At 40.0% G+C, this 15,733-nt stretch overlaps 1 protein-coding gene and 1 non-coding gene across 4 annotated transcripts in view; one reads left to right on the top strand and one right to left on the bottom strand.

The window, feature by feature from the left end:
• The window catches only part of CLIC5 (chloride intracellular channel 5), a 177,648-nt gene that overhangs the window by 111,215 nt on the left and 50,700 nt on the right, over positions 1 to 15,733 (bottom strand). The window contains exon 1 of one of the 3 annotated variants that reach the window (XM_030928889.1): positions 7,831 to 7,929. The exons of 1 other annotated variant lie outside the window; for it this stretch is intronic. Coding sequence is in view for 1 of the 2 variants with exons in the window: in XM_010372543.2 (XP_010370845.1) it covers positions 2,067 to 2,129 (63 nt within the window). In the remaining variant the exon portion in view is untranslated. Of the gene's footprint in view, positions 1 to 2,066; positions 2,837 to 7,830; positions 7,930 to 15,733 lie in introns of those variants that run through there. One more of the 3 variants, XM_010372543.2, reaches the window with a different exon arrangement.
• On the top strand, positions 5,201 to 5,307 carry LOC115897100. Its single transcript, XR_004057046.1, has one exon. It is a non-coding gene; the product is annotated as a U6 spliceosomal RNA (small nuclear RNA).

Genomic DNA, 15,733 nt, shown 5'->3' with positions numbered 1-15,733 from the left:
AGCTCAAAAAAAAAAAAAAAAAAAAAAAAAATGAGGTTGAGGGAGGGGTCAAAACAACTTTCATACCTGATGTTTTGATCTCCCCATCAATCTGGTTTTTGAGGTAGCCATGAAGGCCTGCCTGGTTCTCATGGATTGATTTCCTTTAGGGAAAAAACAAATGACAACACAATCATTTTAGAATTTTTTGGGGAATGCTGCAAATTGTGCAGTAAGGTTTTTATATAAATGGAGAGACTCTCCAACACTGCCAACAAGAAAATTCCAAAGGTGCAGGTAGAATTGGTCTCCACACCTAGGAGTGGGGCAAAGGGCTCCTTTGGCTCTAAAGAACCAATTTGTGTTTCAAATATCTTTCAGGAACTTGACACCTTGAAACTCCCTACTCTCAGGGAATCTGAGTAAGTCCTAGAATCGCTTTCTTCAAGGAGAGCAGCAAGACTCTGTTAAAGCTCTCCCTGTTCACTCCCTAGGCCCCAGGCCTGGCCACTGGGGTTCAGAACACCCCCTGCTGCCCTAGGGTCCAACATTGCCCAGCATCAGATGAGACATGATCTCCTTTATTACCTGGGTCTGCCAATAGACCTGGAAATCCTTCCTGGGGCGGGGGTGGGGGAGTCCCAGAAACCAAAGGAGCAGACAGGGACCACAGTGGGAAGAGAACAGGCTGAAGAAAGCAAGTGTCACTAAATGTCAGGTGTAAGTTTGAAAAATAAACACGAAGAATGTAAAATTCAGCAGAAGAAATTTAACACACCTTTGTGGTAGCCTGGGACAATGGAGACAGATCATGTACCAAGTGTAAAGTAAGTCACAGTTCATTTTTATATATTTTAGGAGTCAGAAAGTACCAAGGACCGTGGATTGTTATCACGGTATACGTAGATCTCATACTTTCTACAAACATCTATTTAATTAGCTTGTAGAAAGGGTTTTTGGGGCAAAATAACATTTTCCCAATTCCGGGGAATATTTATGCCTTTTAAATTCTGCCAGGAGGCCCCTGACAGGCGCCAGTGACTCTTCCCTTCTCAGCGATCTGCATATTTCTCGGGAAACTTTGCACTGGGAGAGTTTTCCCCCTTTGTGAAAGGTCTTGGCGCCCAGGCAGTCCCCGACTTCCCCTCCCCCAAGTCCTGGCGACTGTTTCTGCTCAGCCCTGGAGGCTACTCTCCCGCAGCCTCAGGTTTCCCTACTTCTGCAGCGTCGGCACCAAGGGCTGATCAAATGTTTCTTTCTCCTTACACCGGCGGACCAGGAAACGGTGCCGCGGCCTCCCCTCCATCCTTCCTCCTACAGGTTGCAAATAAAGTACAGCAGCTCTGACATTAGGCAGTTTCTGTCCAGGTAGCAAGGCGACTTCATTTAAATTTGCATTGTGCTCCTTCATCCCTGTCTGCATCAGGTTGAAGGATAGGCTCTCCGTACTACCAAACGCCTAACATTTCCTCGATACTGCCTTGAAAAATTATGATTATGACAAAAATAACAACGTCGGAGAACGGAGAGCTTGTTTTCTGCTTTGCAAGTCACCAAGCAAGGAAACACTTTTGTCTCCTTGGCTTTTATTTTAGGATCTCTGAGCAAAAGAGAGAAAGGGAATTTTACGAAATGTATTTTCGCTTTGCCAAAGATAATTGTGTCAATAACGTTTCTCTCCCATCCCTCCCCTCCTCCCATTTTGGAGGAAAGGTTCACGGGTCCAGCCAGGTTTCTGCTGCATCCCGACACCTGGAGACATCTTTCAGGACCAGCCCGAATCGCGCCCGGGCAGGGCTCTGGACTCGGACTCGCAGCGGTGACAGCGGAGGCCGGGGCGGGGATTGACAAACTGCAGGTCAACTCTCCGAGAAGATAGCCACCTGCCGGAACCTGCCTTCCTCCATTCCCCCCAGGAGCCTCGCAGCGGGGCGCTGGCCTGCGCAAAGGCCACGGGGGAGCGCAGGGCTCCGCGCCGCCCTCCTGGGAGGGTCCGAAGTCCAGTGCACCCCGCGCTCTGGTGCGTGAGCCCGGCGGGAGACGCGGCAGGTGCGGCAGGTGCTGCGGAAGCCTGGACTCCGACCTACCTTCACGAAGAGCTCGATCTCGGGGTCCCTGTCGTCCCCGTTAGCTGTCGCCGAGTCTGTCATGCTGTTGGCGCCCGGGGCCACCGTCCCGGGCCGGGGAGGCGCCACCTCTGCAGCGCCCGGGCCAGCACTCTGCGCTCCTGCCGCTGCCCAGCGGGGCCCTTCTTCAGGGCGGTGTTTAATTTTTCATAAAACCATCTATTTCTCCAGCCCTGGCAGCGGGGTCTGAGAGATCAGTGTCCCAGGTGCTTACAAGAAAAGGAGAGAAGCCGGGAGGAGGCAGGGGGCCACGGTGAAAGCCGGGTTAAGGGGATGACAACAGGTCCTGGGAGCAACAAGTGCCGGGCTGCCCGGAGGTGTCACAGGATCCGCGACTGTCAGCGATCCGGCCGCCGCCAACGCGCCCAAAATAGCCGACGGCTGCAGGGCGGGGTCAGCCGGGCGGGGACGCGGCGGGGACACCCCGGGAGCTCCGGCCTGGGCCGGGCCACGGCCCCCGCCCCAAGACCCCGCAGGGCAGGAGGCGGGGACAGAGCTGGCCCTGGCAAAGCCACATGTCCTGGGGGCTGATAAAGAGGGGGAGGCAGAGAGAGTCGCGGAGAAGGGGAAGGGGAAGAGGAAGGGGAAAAGGGAAGGGGAAGGAAGAGAGGAGACGGCTCTCAAGTCTTCTGTTTCTTTAATAAAGCGTCAGCTTCTTCGAGTTACTCCACTACCAGCGTTACCCACTTGGAAAGCCCTTCCTGTCTTAGCGATGCTCAGAACCCCCACCAAAAGGGGCACTTGCCATCCTTGGCCTGAGCAAAAGGAGAGTAGGTTGCCGGGGAGGGGCAGGGCAGGGGTGGCGCCTGGAGCAGAGGGGTGAGTCAACCGGGTCAGGTTCGGCTCAGGAAAGGATTCATGCCTTTCAGCCTTCTGGGTTTGTTTATTTTTCTTCCCCCTTCCTTCATTTTCTTTCTATTTCTTCCTCTATTTTCTGATCTTACTTCATTCTTGTTCTCTTCTGGTTGTTTTAGTGAAGTAGGATGCAAACACAGGAAAGATGCACATACCTTAGGTGTATGCCTCAATGAATTTTCACAATCGAACCCACCCATGTAACCAGCGCCAGATGAAGAATAAAATGTTAGCAACACCCCTTGAAGCTCCTCCTGCTCTCTCTTCTCTACATCTTTTCTCCCTTCTCCCCTGTCCCAGGGTAACCATTATTCTGGCTTGTGACAGCATAGGATCATTTTGTCTGGAATGTTGGTGTCCTGCTTCTTTCACTCATTACTATGTTTGTGAGAGTCATCCATTGTGCTGTGTGTAGTTGTGTATCATCCGTTTTCACTGACACACTTATTTATTCATTTTCTGTCGATGGACATTTGTGCAGTTGACTATATCATGACTATCCTGTCATGAACATTCTATCAAACATCTTTCGGTTGGATTCACAGACACTTTTCTCTTGGATGTATACTTAGGAGTGGACTTGCTGAGTTGTAGTGTATGAGAATGCTCTCCTTATGTATACACTGCCATAGGTTTTCTAAAGTGGTTGTACCAACAGACATTCCCACCCTTCATTTCTTTAAAAAATAGTTACTGAATCTTTTGCACCAGAATCTGGTGGAATTCTCTTTGTCTTCTTTGGTTTCTCTTTAATTAATCCTGTTTGTGCTCTGTCTTGCCTTTCTAAAAGCATGTATTTGTTTCATAGCTTTATAAAAAAATTTATTGCTTAATAAAAAATAAGTAATAATACTTATTATGTGCTAGGCAAAAATGTTGAGCACTTTACATGTCTGAACTTGTATAATATTTACAAATAGTATAATGATCTCAATTTTACAAGTGGGGAAACTGAGACATGAATTATTTAAGTAACTTACCCCTAGTCATTCAGCTAGGAAATGGTGAAGTCAGGATTTAAACCCAGACAGACTTGAGCGTGTCCTCTCAACTGCTCTGTAAACGGCTTTTCTTAGTGCACACTATGGAAGTTGCTTTGAGAAAATGAAGACATAGTTTTAACGGTCTTAACAGAGATCAAAATCCCTTTCAGAATAATAGTTATATGAAAGGAAAACTAAGGCTGCCACATGAATTGGGAAGATGAAGGAGCTATACAAAGCTGTCATGTAAAGATACTATTTACCATGGTTGGGGTGAGGAGAGGAAAAGGCTTCATGGAGCATTTTAGCTGAACCTTCCTGAAAGGTCAGGCATCTGATAGGCAAAGAACAGGGAAAGGCGCCCTCACTACCCTTTATTGCAGCTGTTTCTCCACAGACTCTAGTTGCAAATTCCTCCTTCCTGAAGAAAGCAGTCACCAAGCCTAATGTGCAACCCTCTTGGTACATTACAGCTTAATGAAAGTGATGTTTAATTGCTTTCCTCCTGCTTGGTTTCAGGCTTACATCACCAAAGCCTTTAGAGAAACGGTCACCTTCACAGTTGTACATTCTGAGCCAATGACTACATACTTTAGGGAAGGACCAAGGTTACAGAGGGAGACTGGTGCCTTCACTGCATGATGCACAGACTCAAAACATCCCTGCACTGAAGTGTGGGCAATACTCTTAATGGCAACGTGGTAGTAGCAAACAAAATTATATGCATAAAATGCCTTGAGGGTTTTTGTTTTTTGTTTTAATGAAAAATGTGTTACACGTATTTTAGATCATTTCCTTGACTATGATCTAAACAAGGTGTGGTATGATTTCCCTTTCCTTAATCTCAAACCTATCAGAGTTAACTTTCATTTTATCTTCTCCAAATACCTACTGCTATTGGAAAATTGGACAGATTCCTTTCAAGAACATTTTATAGGAAGTATCTCCCATTTGGACATCCCTGCAGATAACTTATACTTTTGATATTATAAACCTTCATGCTGCAAAAAAAGTTCTTCTTTGGCCATAAACTATTTCTGTGCATATTTTCTATTTTCAATTGCATATTATGCCTTAGAGCTCAAGATAAAAGGACTTTATTTTGTACCCTTTAATGTTAAAGAATAATTGGTTAGAGTCAATTCCAGCTTTGTCCAGAGAAAAACACTATATGTCTACTTCCAGCCCATAGTTTCACAAATGTGGTGCAAGTTTTGAACAAATTTTTACCAGGAAAGTACTCTAAAAACATATTAAGTGCTCACTTTGGCAGCACATATTCTAAAATAGAAACCATACAGAGAAGATTGGCATGGCCCCAATAAAAGGGTGACATGCAAAACTGTGTAACATTTATATTTTTGTATGACTGCTGAAAGTGAAAACTATAACATATCTGAGAGCATTTTTAATATATTTAGATTCAATAATATGACCACTGCAGCATAAAGGGTAAAGGGCAAGGAATTTATATAGTTGTAAGGTATATATACTTTAGTTGATATAGTAAACTCTAAGTAGCCTGAGAAAACCTAGGTGTGTGTATTGTAATCCCTAAAGAAACAGCTATATGAATTATAAAACAAAAGTATAGTAAAAAAAAAAAAAGCCAACAGATAAGCTAAAATGGAATGACAAGAAATTTTCAAATAAACTGAAAGGCAGAAAAGAGGAAGAGAATAGAAAACTGGTAATAAAATGTTATACCTAAATATAACCATATCAATACTTAAGCTAAATATAAATGGTCTAAACACATAAATTAAAAGCTGAAGATTGTTGGACTGGATAAAAAAGCAACAAGAAGACCCAACTACATGCTGTTACAGAATTCACTTCAAACGCAATGTTATTGATAAATTAAAAGTAAAAGGATGGGAAAGCCCCTGCCGTAAAATGATTAATCAAAAGAAAGCTAGCCTCTAAATTAATATAATTATTAGTAATATATAAACTTACCTTAATGTAAGTCTATTAGAAAAAATAGACTTCAGAAAAAGGAAATTATCAGGAATAGAGACATTACATAATAATAATAACAAAAGAGCCAGCTCACCAAGAAGATATAACAACCTTAAATGTGTATATACTTGATAACAGAGCTTCAATAATGATGAAACAATGGCTGATGGAATTGAAAGGATAAAGAGAAATACAGAATTATAGTTAGAGACTTCAATTCTCTTCTTTTAGTAATTTATAGCGCAAGTAGACAAAAAATCCACAAGAATATGGAATATAGAAAACCTAAACAACACTATCAAAAACCTTGACCTTATGAACATTTATGGAATATCCCACCCAAACAACAACATAATGTACACTATTTTCAGGTATACATGGAACATTTACCAAAACAGATCACATTCTGGGTCACAGAACAAACTTCATTATGTTTAAGATAATGAAATTATACGAAGTATGTTCTCTGACCATAACGGAATCAATTAGATTAATATCCAGAAAGATATCCAAAATGCTTCCAGTTATTTGGAAATTAAGCAACACACTTTAAGAAATTCCTTGATCAACAAGGAAGTCTCAAGGATTATTTAAAAATATTTTGAATTGAATTCAAATGAGCATACAACATATCAAAATTTGTGAGATGCAGCTAAAGCAGTGCTTAGTAGAAAATGTATACATAAAACACTTATTTTAGAAAATAATGAAGTTCTGAAATCTGTAATCTAAGCTTCCACTTTAAGAATTGAGAAAAAAGAATAGCCAGCTAAAACCAAAGCAAGCACAAGTAATAAAATGATAAATATAAAAACAGAAATTAATGAAATTGAAGAAAAAATAAAACAATAGAGAAGATCAATAATATTAGAGGCTGGTTTTTATAAAAGATCAATATAGTTGATAAATTTCTCACTAGATTTACCAAAAAACTAGAGAGAGAAGATACATGATCAATGTTAGATATGAAAGATGGGATATCAACTATAAACTACACAGATACAAACAGATAAGGGAGTACTACAAACAACTCTCTGAACATAAATTAGACCTTTTAGATAAAATGGATAAAAGACACAGACTAACAAAATTCACTCAATGAGAAGTAGATAACCTGAATAGTCCTATATTTATTAAACATATTAAATTCATAGTTGAAAGCCCTCCAAGAAAAGAAAACTACAGTCCCAGCTATCTTCATTAATGAATTCTACTAAACATTGTAGAAAGAATAACACCAATTCCATACAATCTCTTCCAGTAATGGGAAGAGGAGGAAGCAAAGGACTTGTATCCAGGATTTATAAGGACTTTTTACAACTCAAAAAAAAAAAAAAAAAAAACCCAACTAAAAAAACAGGCAAAATATCTGAGCAGACATTTTATCCTAGAAGACTTACCAATGGCAAACACATGAAAATATGCTCAACATTCTTCAGTAGAGCAATGCAAATTAAGAGATACCACAATATACCTATTAGAATGGTTAAAATGTGCATTCATGACAACCCCATGTGTGAGCAAGAATGCAGAGCAACTGGAACTCTCATACATTGACGGTAGGAATGCAAAATTGCACAGTCATTCTGGACAGCAGTTTGGCATTTTCATACAAAGTCAAATGTACACTTACTATATGGTTCACTTACCGTCTCTTGGTATTATCCAAGAGAAATGAAACTTTATGTTTACATAAAACCTTGGCATTGTTTTTACAAAAGTATTATTCATAATTGCCCCAAACTGGAAACATCCCCAAATGTTCCTCAATGGGTAAATGAATAAATAAATGGTGATAACATTTATACAATGGTATATCACTTAGTGATAAAAACGAATGAACTATTAATTGGTGCAAAACACAGGTAAATTTCAAATGCCCCATACTAAGCGAAAAAGAAAAACAGTCTCAAAATGTTACTTACTGTATGGTTTCATTTACATGCCATTCTGTAAAATAAAAAAATTATAGGGATGGAGAGAAGATCAGTGGCTGCCAGGGATGGGGATAGAGGAGGGTTTGATTACAAAGAGGCAGCTTTCAGCTGATGGAACTGCTTTGCATCCTGTTTGTGTCGGTGGTTACACACATCTCTGTATGTGTTAAAATATACATAACTACACACCAAAAAGGTGAATTTTCTGTATGCAAATGTTAAAAATGATCAAAATGCTTAAATAATTTCCAAAAAGGTAAAGTCATCAGATTCTATTGCCATACACACTTTCCACACAGTCTTTGCTTCAAATCTGTAACATCAGACCTCGTCTTACCATTAATTTCAGAAATGTAAAACAGATTTGTATTTTATGAGATGTAGTGCTTCTAATTAAGTTGATCAATAAAATAAAGTGAACGTTCATTGAAATAACAAATAAAACAAAATAAACATATTTAGAGAGTGTATTTGTGTGTGTGTTACGAAATGACATGTACTGTAAAATAATGATGATGTTTATGGGGAGATTTTTCAGAAAATGCTCACCTTACCCACTGCCAGAGTACAATCACATTATTAGTCACAAGTTCCAGCTTCTCAGGTACCTAGCAGTATTCAGTTGAACCCATTCACTATACCCAGGGTAGCAGCTATTTCCATGGGAATTAAACAATTTGCATTCTCTGCAGGGAATCTCCCAGACAATCTCAAGGACTTGAGGTTTAAGCTGGAAGATTTCGAAGACAGCTTCAGAAAGACATTATGTCTTTGTGGGAGGACCATATGGGTGTAGACGAAGGGAGGTGAGTCCTAGAGGGATCACACCTGCATGAGGTCACAGATTGGGCTATGAGGGCGATTGAGGTGAGTTGGTAGTTCTATTTCTTTATAACCTAAGGTGTCCTTGTGTATGGCCAACATGATCAATGATCTTGGCTCTCACTGCAGTCTGTCTATTGGTGCTTAGCAAAGGCAGAGGCCTGGGAGTGAACTGTACTGAAGTCAAGAGTCCTTGTCAACAACCATCACTCATCCCACTGATTCACTCATTACTCATTCCTTCAACCAGTGTTTTGGGGGTGTCTACTATGTGCCAGACACTGCTCATACTCATTCTAGAACCCCCTGAGAACATACAGTGTGCACACCACCTTCTGATGATGAGCAGTCTTAGTTTCTGTATTATTCCTTCCTGGATTGTTAGGGCTTTTCCACTGGAGTGGAAGTTTCTTGAGGACAGGAATCCAGTTTTGTGTTTCTTTTGCAAGACCCACAGGATATAATGGTCCCTTGCTATATACTTATAAGCAGGCAAATATGCCCCATATAGTGCACATGTTCAATAAATAATTGTTGATGGAATCAATGAATGAATAACCAGCACTTCTATTTGCGGCCTCCTCCAACTGGGATTTTGACCTTCCATCAGTGAAATGGACACTACAGTGTGGAGTTTTTATAAAGATTCTAATTTGAACTGAAACATATGAAAGAGTTAGGTCATAATAATAATACTTAACATTTGCTTAGCGCTCACCATGTGTTGGGAGCTCTGAAGTCCTTATTAGCTCACTTCATTTCTATAATAATCCTATGAGGTAGTGTTATTAATCCCATCTCACAAATAACGAAGCAAAAACTTAAAAAGGGTAAGTAATGTATCCAAGGTCATGTGGATAGTTATAAACAACAGAGTTGGGACTCCCTCCATTGCTAACACCCATATTATTAACCACAGGATGTGGTTGGAGAAGGTCATGATGCTACTAGAAATTTAGAAATTGCTTACTGAATTGGTGGAATAAGTAAATGACTAGTCTTGGATAAGAAATGGCTAGGGTTAGGGATTCCAGATTTCTCCTTTACTCTGCTTAAACTAAGAGACACTCAGAGGTGAAATTAAAAAGGAAACATAGGGCCCAAGAGATGGCACACAAAAATTTAAAAATACCCAGCCCTAGGAAACGGAAGTTATGGGAGCCAAAGGGCAGGAGAAAAGTGATCTGAGGTCATCTTCTGTTGCATCATCATGCATTTTTGGCAGGATTTACTGCTCTGGTGATTGTCCTCACTTAATGGCCAAGCTCCTACTTTGCTCTGGCAAGACCACCTTAAAAATACAACTATTACACAAATACTTTTTAAAAACCTTGGACAGAGTCCAAGATAAATACATGTAACAAAATTCCAAAAAAAAATGCACCCGCAACTGTCACCCAGTATTACTCTGATCTACACATCTGATTTTCTTTTGGCGAACAGTCCATCTTGCTAATTGACCAGTAATGGTCTTTAATAACTCAAAAAAGGGAATACCATTAAACAGAGCAAGGGTTGGGGGAAAAGCAAGCTGAGGGACATGGGTCACCTTGGAAGCCAGCAGCTGCATCAGTGGGAGTAGAATGAAGAATATTTTGAGGGAATTGGGCAAACACCCATGACCCCACAGATTAAAGCTTTGAAAATGCAAATAAACAGTTGTTGTAATCATAGACAAATAAGTTCTATTTGCCCTGAGTTACCCAGTTTCCTTGGGGATCTACCTTCCTCCATTCACAGTACCTTAGGTTCAAGTAAAGCCTTAAGAATGGTCAGGTGACTCATGTTGGCCAGTTAGAGCAATGCAACCTCTAGTCACAGTGATTGGTTCAAAATGGGCACATGATCAACTGGAATCCAATGAGATTCAATTCTGGGACTTTTCTCGGAAATTTAGAAGACCATTTTTCCTTCTGCTGAACTTACAAACAGACTAGGCTATGATCCTAGAGCTCTTTGAACTATCCCACCACCACTAAGACAGAACCTGACTGAGAGTAAAGCAAACAGAGAGCAAACAAGGGCCAAGATATGTAGAGAGGAAGCCCAAGTTCTGACTTGGATGTCTTAGTGCCTGAAACTTCATACCACTAGATTTTCCTGTCCTAAATGGTTAGTAAAATTCTTTTTTGACTCAATCTTGAATTGAGTTTTCTAATGTTTACAACTGGACATTTATTTATACCCACATCAGTTAGAATCTGTATAGGGGGCTGTAGGCAAGAGATGGTCTATATGATAGAAAAAAGACCTCCTGGCTATTAGAAGGTGGACATGAGGCATTAACACAGTGATGCACTTTAAGAATGAGGCCAATCCTGAGGTGAATAAAAAGTATTAAAGTTCCAAACCCTCACAAAAACACAACAGTCTCCTGAGCTAAGATACAAAAGCAAAAATATGTTCAGGAATTGACAGAATTCCAGAGAAAGGCTGTATGCGTAGATTTAAGGTGATCATACATGGTACAGAATAAAATTTAAAAAATAATAAATAATGTCTCCATTAATTGATTTTTTCAAAAGAGAATGTATTATAGTACAGTAAAAAGAGCACTAGACTGAGATCCAAAAATTCTGAATTCAAGACTTTCTACCCCTCTAATCTGGTTGTTCAACCTCTCAGAGCCTCAGTTCCTTTATCTGTAAGACGAAAATAACTATACTTTCCCTGAAGTTTGTGTAGTTTGATTAAAATTATTTATAAATAGATATAATGCACCCAACACAGTGACTGACCCATAAACAAAGAACAAAAGAGTTATTTTTCCCCAAATGTGTATAAGGCAGGCATTGAGCAAAGCATTTCAGAGGCAGCATCTCACTTAATCCCTCACTGCAAACTTCAGTATGCGGGAGCTGCTATTGTTACCTCATTTTGCAGATGAAGAAGCTTATATACACAAATTAGTCAGTAAGCTAGAAAGCACTAGAGCTGAGGATCTGAATCCCAGGTTGTCAGAGTCCCAAGTATCTGCTTATAATGACCTCAATAAATAAGTGCTAGTTAGTATTATTTTATTATGAATGTGTTTAAGTGAATAGTGAACTAAAGAAATAAAAATAGTAAAGGCGCAGCCTGGAAATGAAGGCTGAAGATCAGTTGCTGAATCATTCAATAAAAGAAATGCTCCCAGGTAAAGAATGGAATGCTGGATGGCCTTTAACATGGTTTGGCTCTGTGTCCCCACCCAAATCTCATGTTGAATTGTAATCACCACATGTCAGGGGAGGGACCTGGTGGGAGGTGACTGGATCATGAGGATGGATTTCCCCCTTTCTGTTCTCATGATAGTGAGTTCTCATGAGATCTGATGGTTTAAGTCTGTGGCACTTTCCCCTTTGTTCTCTCTCTCTCCTTCCGCCAAGTGAGACACTCCTTGCTTCCCCTCTGCCTTCTGCCATGATTGTAAGTTTCCTGAGGCCTCCCAGCCATGTGGAATGGTGAGTGAATTAAACCTCTTTTCTTTATAAATCACCCAGTCTCAGGTATGTCTTTATAGCAGTATGAGAATGGACTGATAACACCTTCATCTTTATTTCACAGTTTCTCCCTTGCATGGCACGAGCTCTTTGAGCTACATAAGAAATTATTTCCTGAAAGGGATTAAATACTATGGAGAAAATTGCAAGTGCTTTCTTGGAGATGAACAGAGTTGGTCTAGCCTGAATTATTATTATTATTTTTAAGAAAAATCTATCCTAAAGGTAGGGAAGCAATGTAAAAGTCCCCCCATAGAATTCTAGGAACACGTCTGTATTTAAGCTTTTTTCTCTTTCCATATACATCCTTGTATATACATCGCTCTCCAATTTAGAATCTCAAAGAAATAAAATGAAACATTTTCTGGTCATAATGAGGCAGACACAGAGGAAATTCACTTCTGTAGCACTGTAATAAGTACTTATCTTTAATCTATATTCAGGGAGGTAGCTTTGATTCTGTTTTTGTCATATACTTTACTCAACTGTTCAATCTTTTATGATCTGCCAGGAAGATTACTCCTACCCCCATAAAACTTGGTTGACAGAAAATCAGAGAGCATTATTTTAATTGCTTCAATTTTCTTCTTCCAAGGAGGAGGCAGAAAGTTCTTCAAATATCTCAATTTCATTAAATTCAACAAACACTTCCTGGGAAACTGTTCTGTGCCAGATGTTGTGCTCAATGCTGGGGATAAATTTATGGGTAAAATCCAGGCCTTGCTCACAATGAGATCATAATGCTCAAAATGCATGTGGGGTGCTCCCACCCATCACCCCATTTCCAGCTAAGTAGATACAATATGCTTTCAGGAAAATACAATTGAAATAAAGCTAACAGCACTGAGAAAAGATGCTCCTTGCCTAAGTCTGAATAACCAGAAGATGAGATAACCAGATGAGATAGCACCAACTGCCTCACAAATGAGATAGCAGTCTCATTTGTGATTCCACTGAGATGGCAATGCCATAATTATCATTTTTCACATGAATTTATCTACTGACCACCTATTTATATCTCAGGTGCTCTTAGAGACATTGAGTATACCTTAAGGAATAAAACAGTTGTGAACATCCTGTGCCTGGTAGGTCTTGCAATCCATTGTGGGAGACAGAATAAACACATAAGCAAACAAATAGATGTACAATATTAAATTATGATCAAAGCTAACAAAGAAATCTGGGTAGAGAATCACAGTGAGGGGGGAAGGAAGCCTCCTGCACAGAGGTCCACTGGGAAGGCTTCTCTGAAGTGATGACATTTAAGCCCAGACCTGAAAGATGAAAACGAGCTGTTCATTTGAAGACTGAAGGGAAGAGAGACGGGAACAGCATGTATGAGGGCCCTTAGGTGGGAAGCATTTCATGCTGGAGGAGCTGAAGTCCAAGCTTGAATTCCCCTGTTATATCCCTATGGGGTCTACATTGTGTGATCACATTTTCACCTTTCCCTATGTAATCATATTATTCAACCTTTGTGGTTTCAATACATCGCTGGATAAAATCTGCCCAGAAATTTTCATTCAGTGAAAGAGTTCCAGCATAACCAATAATGTTGGCTCTAATGAATATACGTTGAGTTTGCAGAAACTCACTCAGAAGAAACAATTTTTGTATTTCTCTGTAATTATTCATAATTTCTTCAATTAGATGCACTTTGCAAAAGTTTGCAGTGCACTCCTGTGTATAAAAGATAAATATTATTCTAGGACACCTTTGCAATATAAATTTTGTATCTCAAAATTCCTCACACTTGGTTTTGCTCACTGGCTGCAACTACAGAAGGCCAGGACTTGCGGAGGATGGGAGAAACTTCTCCCAAAGGCTGATATTTTAGCTAAGTGATTTTATACTTTTTTTTAATAAAAAAATGCATTGAAGTTCAATCCATTACACTGAAATTAATTCTTTTTTACCTTGCTCTTTTGTCACCCCATGAACTGAATCATTGTTATTTTTTCTCTCTCATAAAATCAAGTCCCAGGATGAATAAAGCAGAATATAGACTCAGTCATTTATGTCCCATCAACACAGCACAAAGTCACTGCATCAACGGACACAAGACTTAATGCCCTTCTGAAGCCTCCCAACATTAAGGTGCAAAGAGTCAAATTGCTGACCTAAGCTCTGCCTTACTCATAGGCACTGGCTCCTTGTGGGAAGTCAACAAATTAAAAGGCAGAAGGATGCAAAACAGTCATGCCAAAGTGGTCTAGTTGAGTTCACCGGTCAACACCAACGCCTCCTCTGCTCCCTTCCAGCTGGTTATAGAGATGCTGCATGCCTGGCCATGTGAATGCTGACCATACAGCATCACTTACCCCTTCTCGGGAAGCCCCAGGTGGTTGGAGTCATTCACCACTGGGTGGCCATTTGCCTGCAGTGAATAAAAAATAAGGGGGTCCTGTCTAAACAATGAACAGTACTGACCCTCTGCATGCATTGGTCACAAATGGGGATAAAATATTGTAATATTAAAAGCTAACTAAGACTGTGCACACATGATTATACCTCCCATTTATCAGTACTTGAAAATGTTTACATTCCTTTCTCTTCCAGTAAGCTATAGGTTATAGATGCTTCTAAGGCATATATGTTCTATTCTCTTTCTCTCTATATACATATTAGACTTTATTTTTAGAACGGTTTTGGTTCACAGCAAAATTGAGCTGAAGGTATAGATTTCCCATATACACCCTGCCCCCAGACATGCACAGCCTCCCGCATTATCAACATTCATCACCAGAGTGGTACATTTGTTAAAACTGACAAACCTACATAGATACATCATAATCACCCAAAGTCCATAGTTTCATTAGATAGTTTACATTTACTCTTGGTATTATACATTGTATAGTTTTGGACAAATTTATAATGACATATGTCTATCATTATAGTATCCTATGGAGTATTTTCACTGCCCTAAATATCCTCTGTGCCCTGCCTATTCATTCCTCCCCCATCCCCATTAACCCCTGCAAACCACTGATCTTTTACTGACTCCATAGTTTCCCTTTCCCAGAATGTCATTTATTTGAAATCCTACAGAATGAACCTTTTCAGACTGACTTCTTTAACTTAGTAATATACATTTACGGTTCTTCCATGCCTTTCATGGAGTCTGTTCTTTCTTTATATCCCTAGCAATGAGCACAGTGCCTCACATAGAGCATACACTTAACAAGCAGTTGTTGAATAAATAGGCAAGGGAATGAGTGTTCTTCATGGCAGAGTTCACTCAACAGCTGTTTACTGAGGCTTCCTAAGTGCAGGCTGTCAGCCAGACATCTTCAAACAATAATAATATTTGCATGGGACTTTCAAAATTATTATCTTATCATAGCAGCAGTCCTGAGAAGTAGAAAAATAGATATTTTTCTTATTATCCCCATTTTAACAAGATCAGAAAACAGATGCAGAGAAGTAAAGTGACTTGCCCAAGTTCCCTGAACTAGAAAGTGGAAGAGCCAGGACTAGCCTCTGTGACTCTCCAATGTACCTTTATGCCTTATCCTATATGTTGTCTCCCCTAAAACCTGACTGTGGGTCATCGAAACTGACAAATGTTTAACAAGAAACTAATTCAT

Source organism: Rhinopithecus roxellana, chromosome 4 (genome assembly GCF_007565055.1).
Source record: "Rhinopithecus roxellana isolate Shanxi Qingling chromosome 4, ASM756505v1, whole genome shotgun sequence".
NCBI lineage: Eukaryota > Metazoa > Chordata > Mammalia > Primates > Cercopithecidae > Rhinopithecus > Rhinopithecus roxellana.
This window is presented reverse-complemented; position numbering and strand designations above follow the sequence as displayed.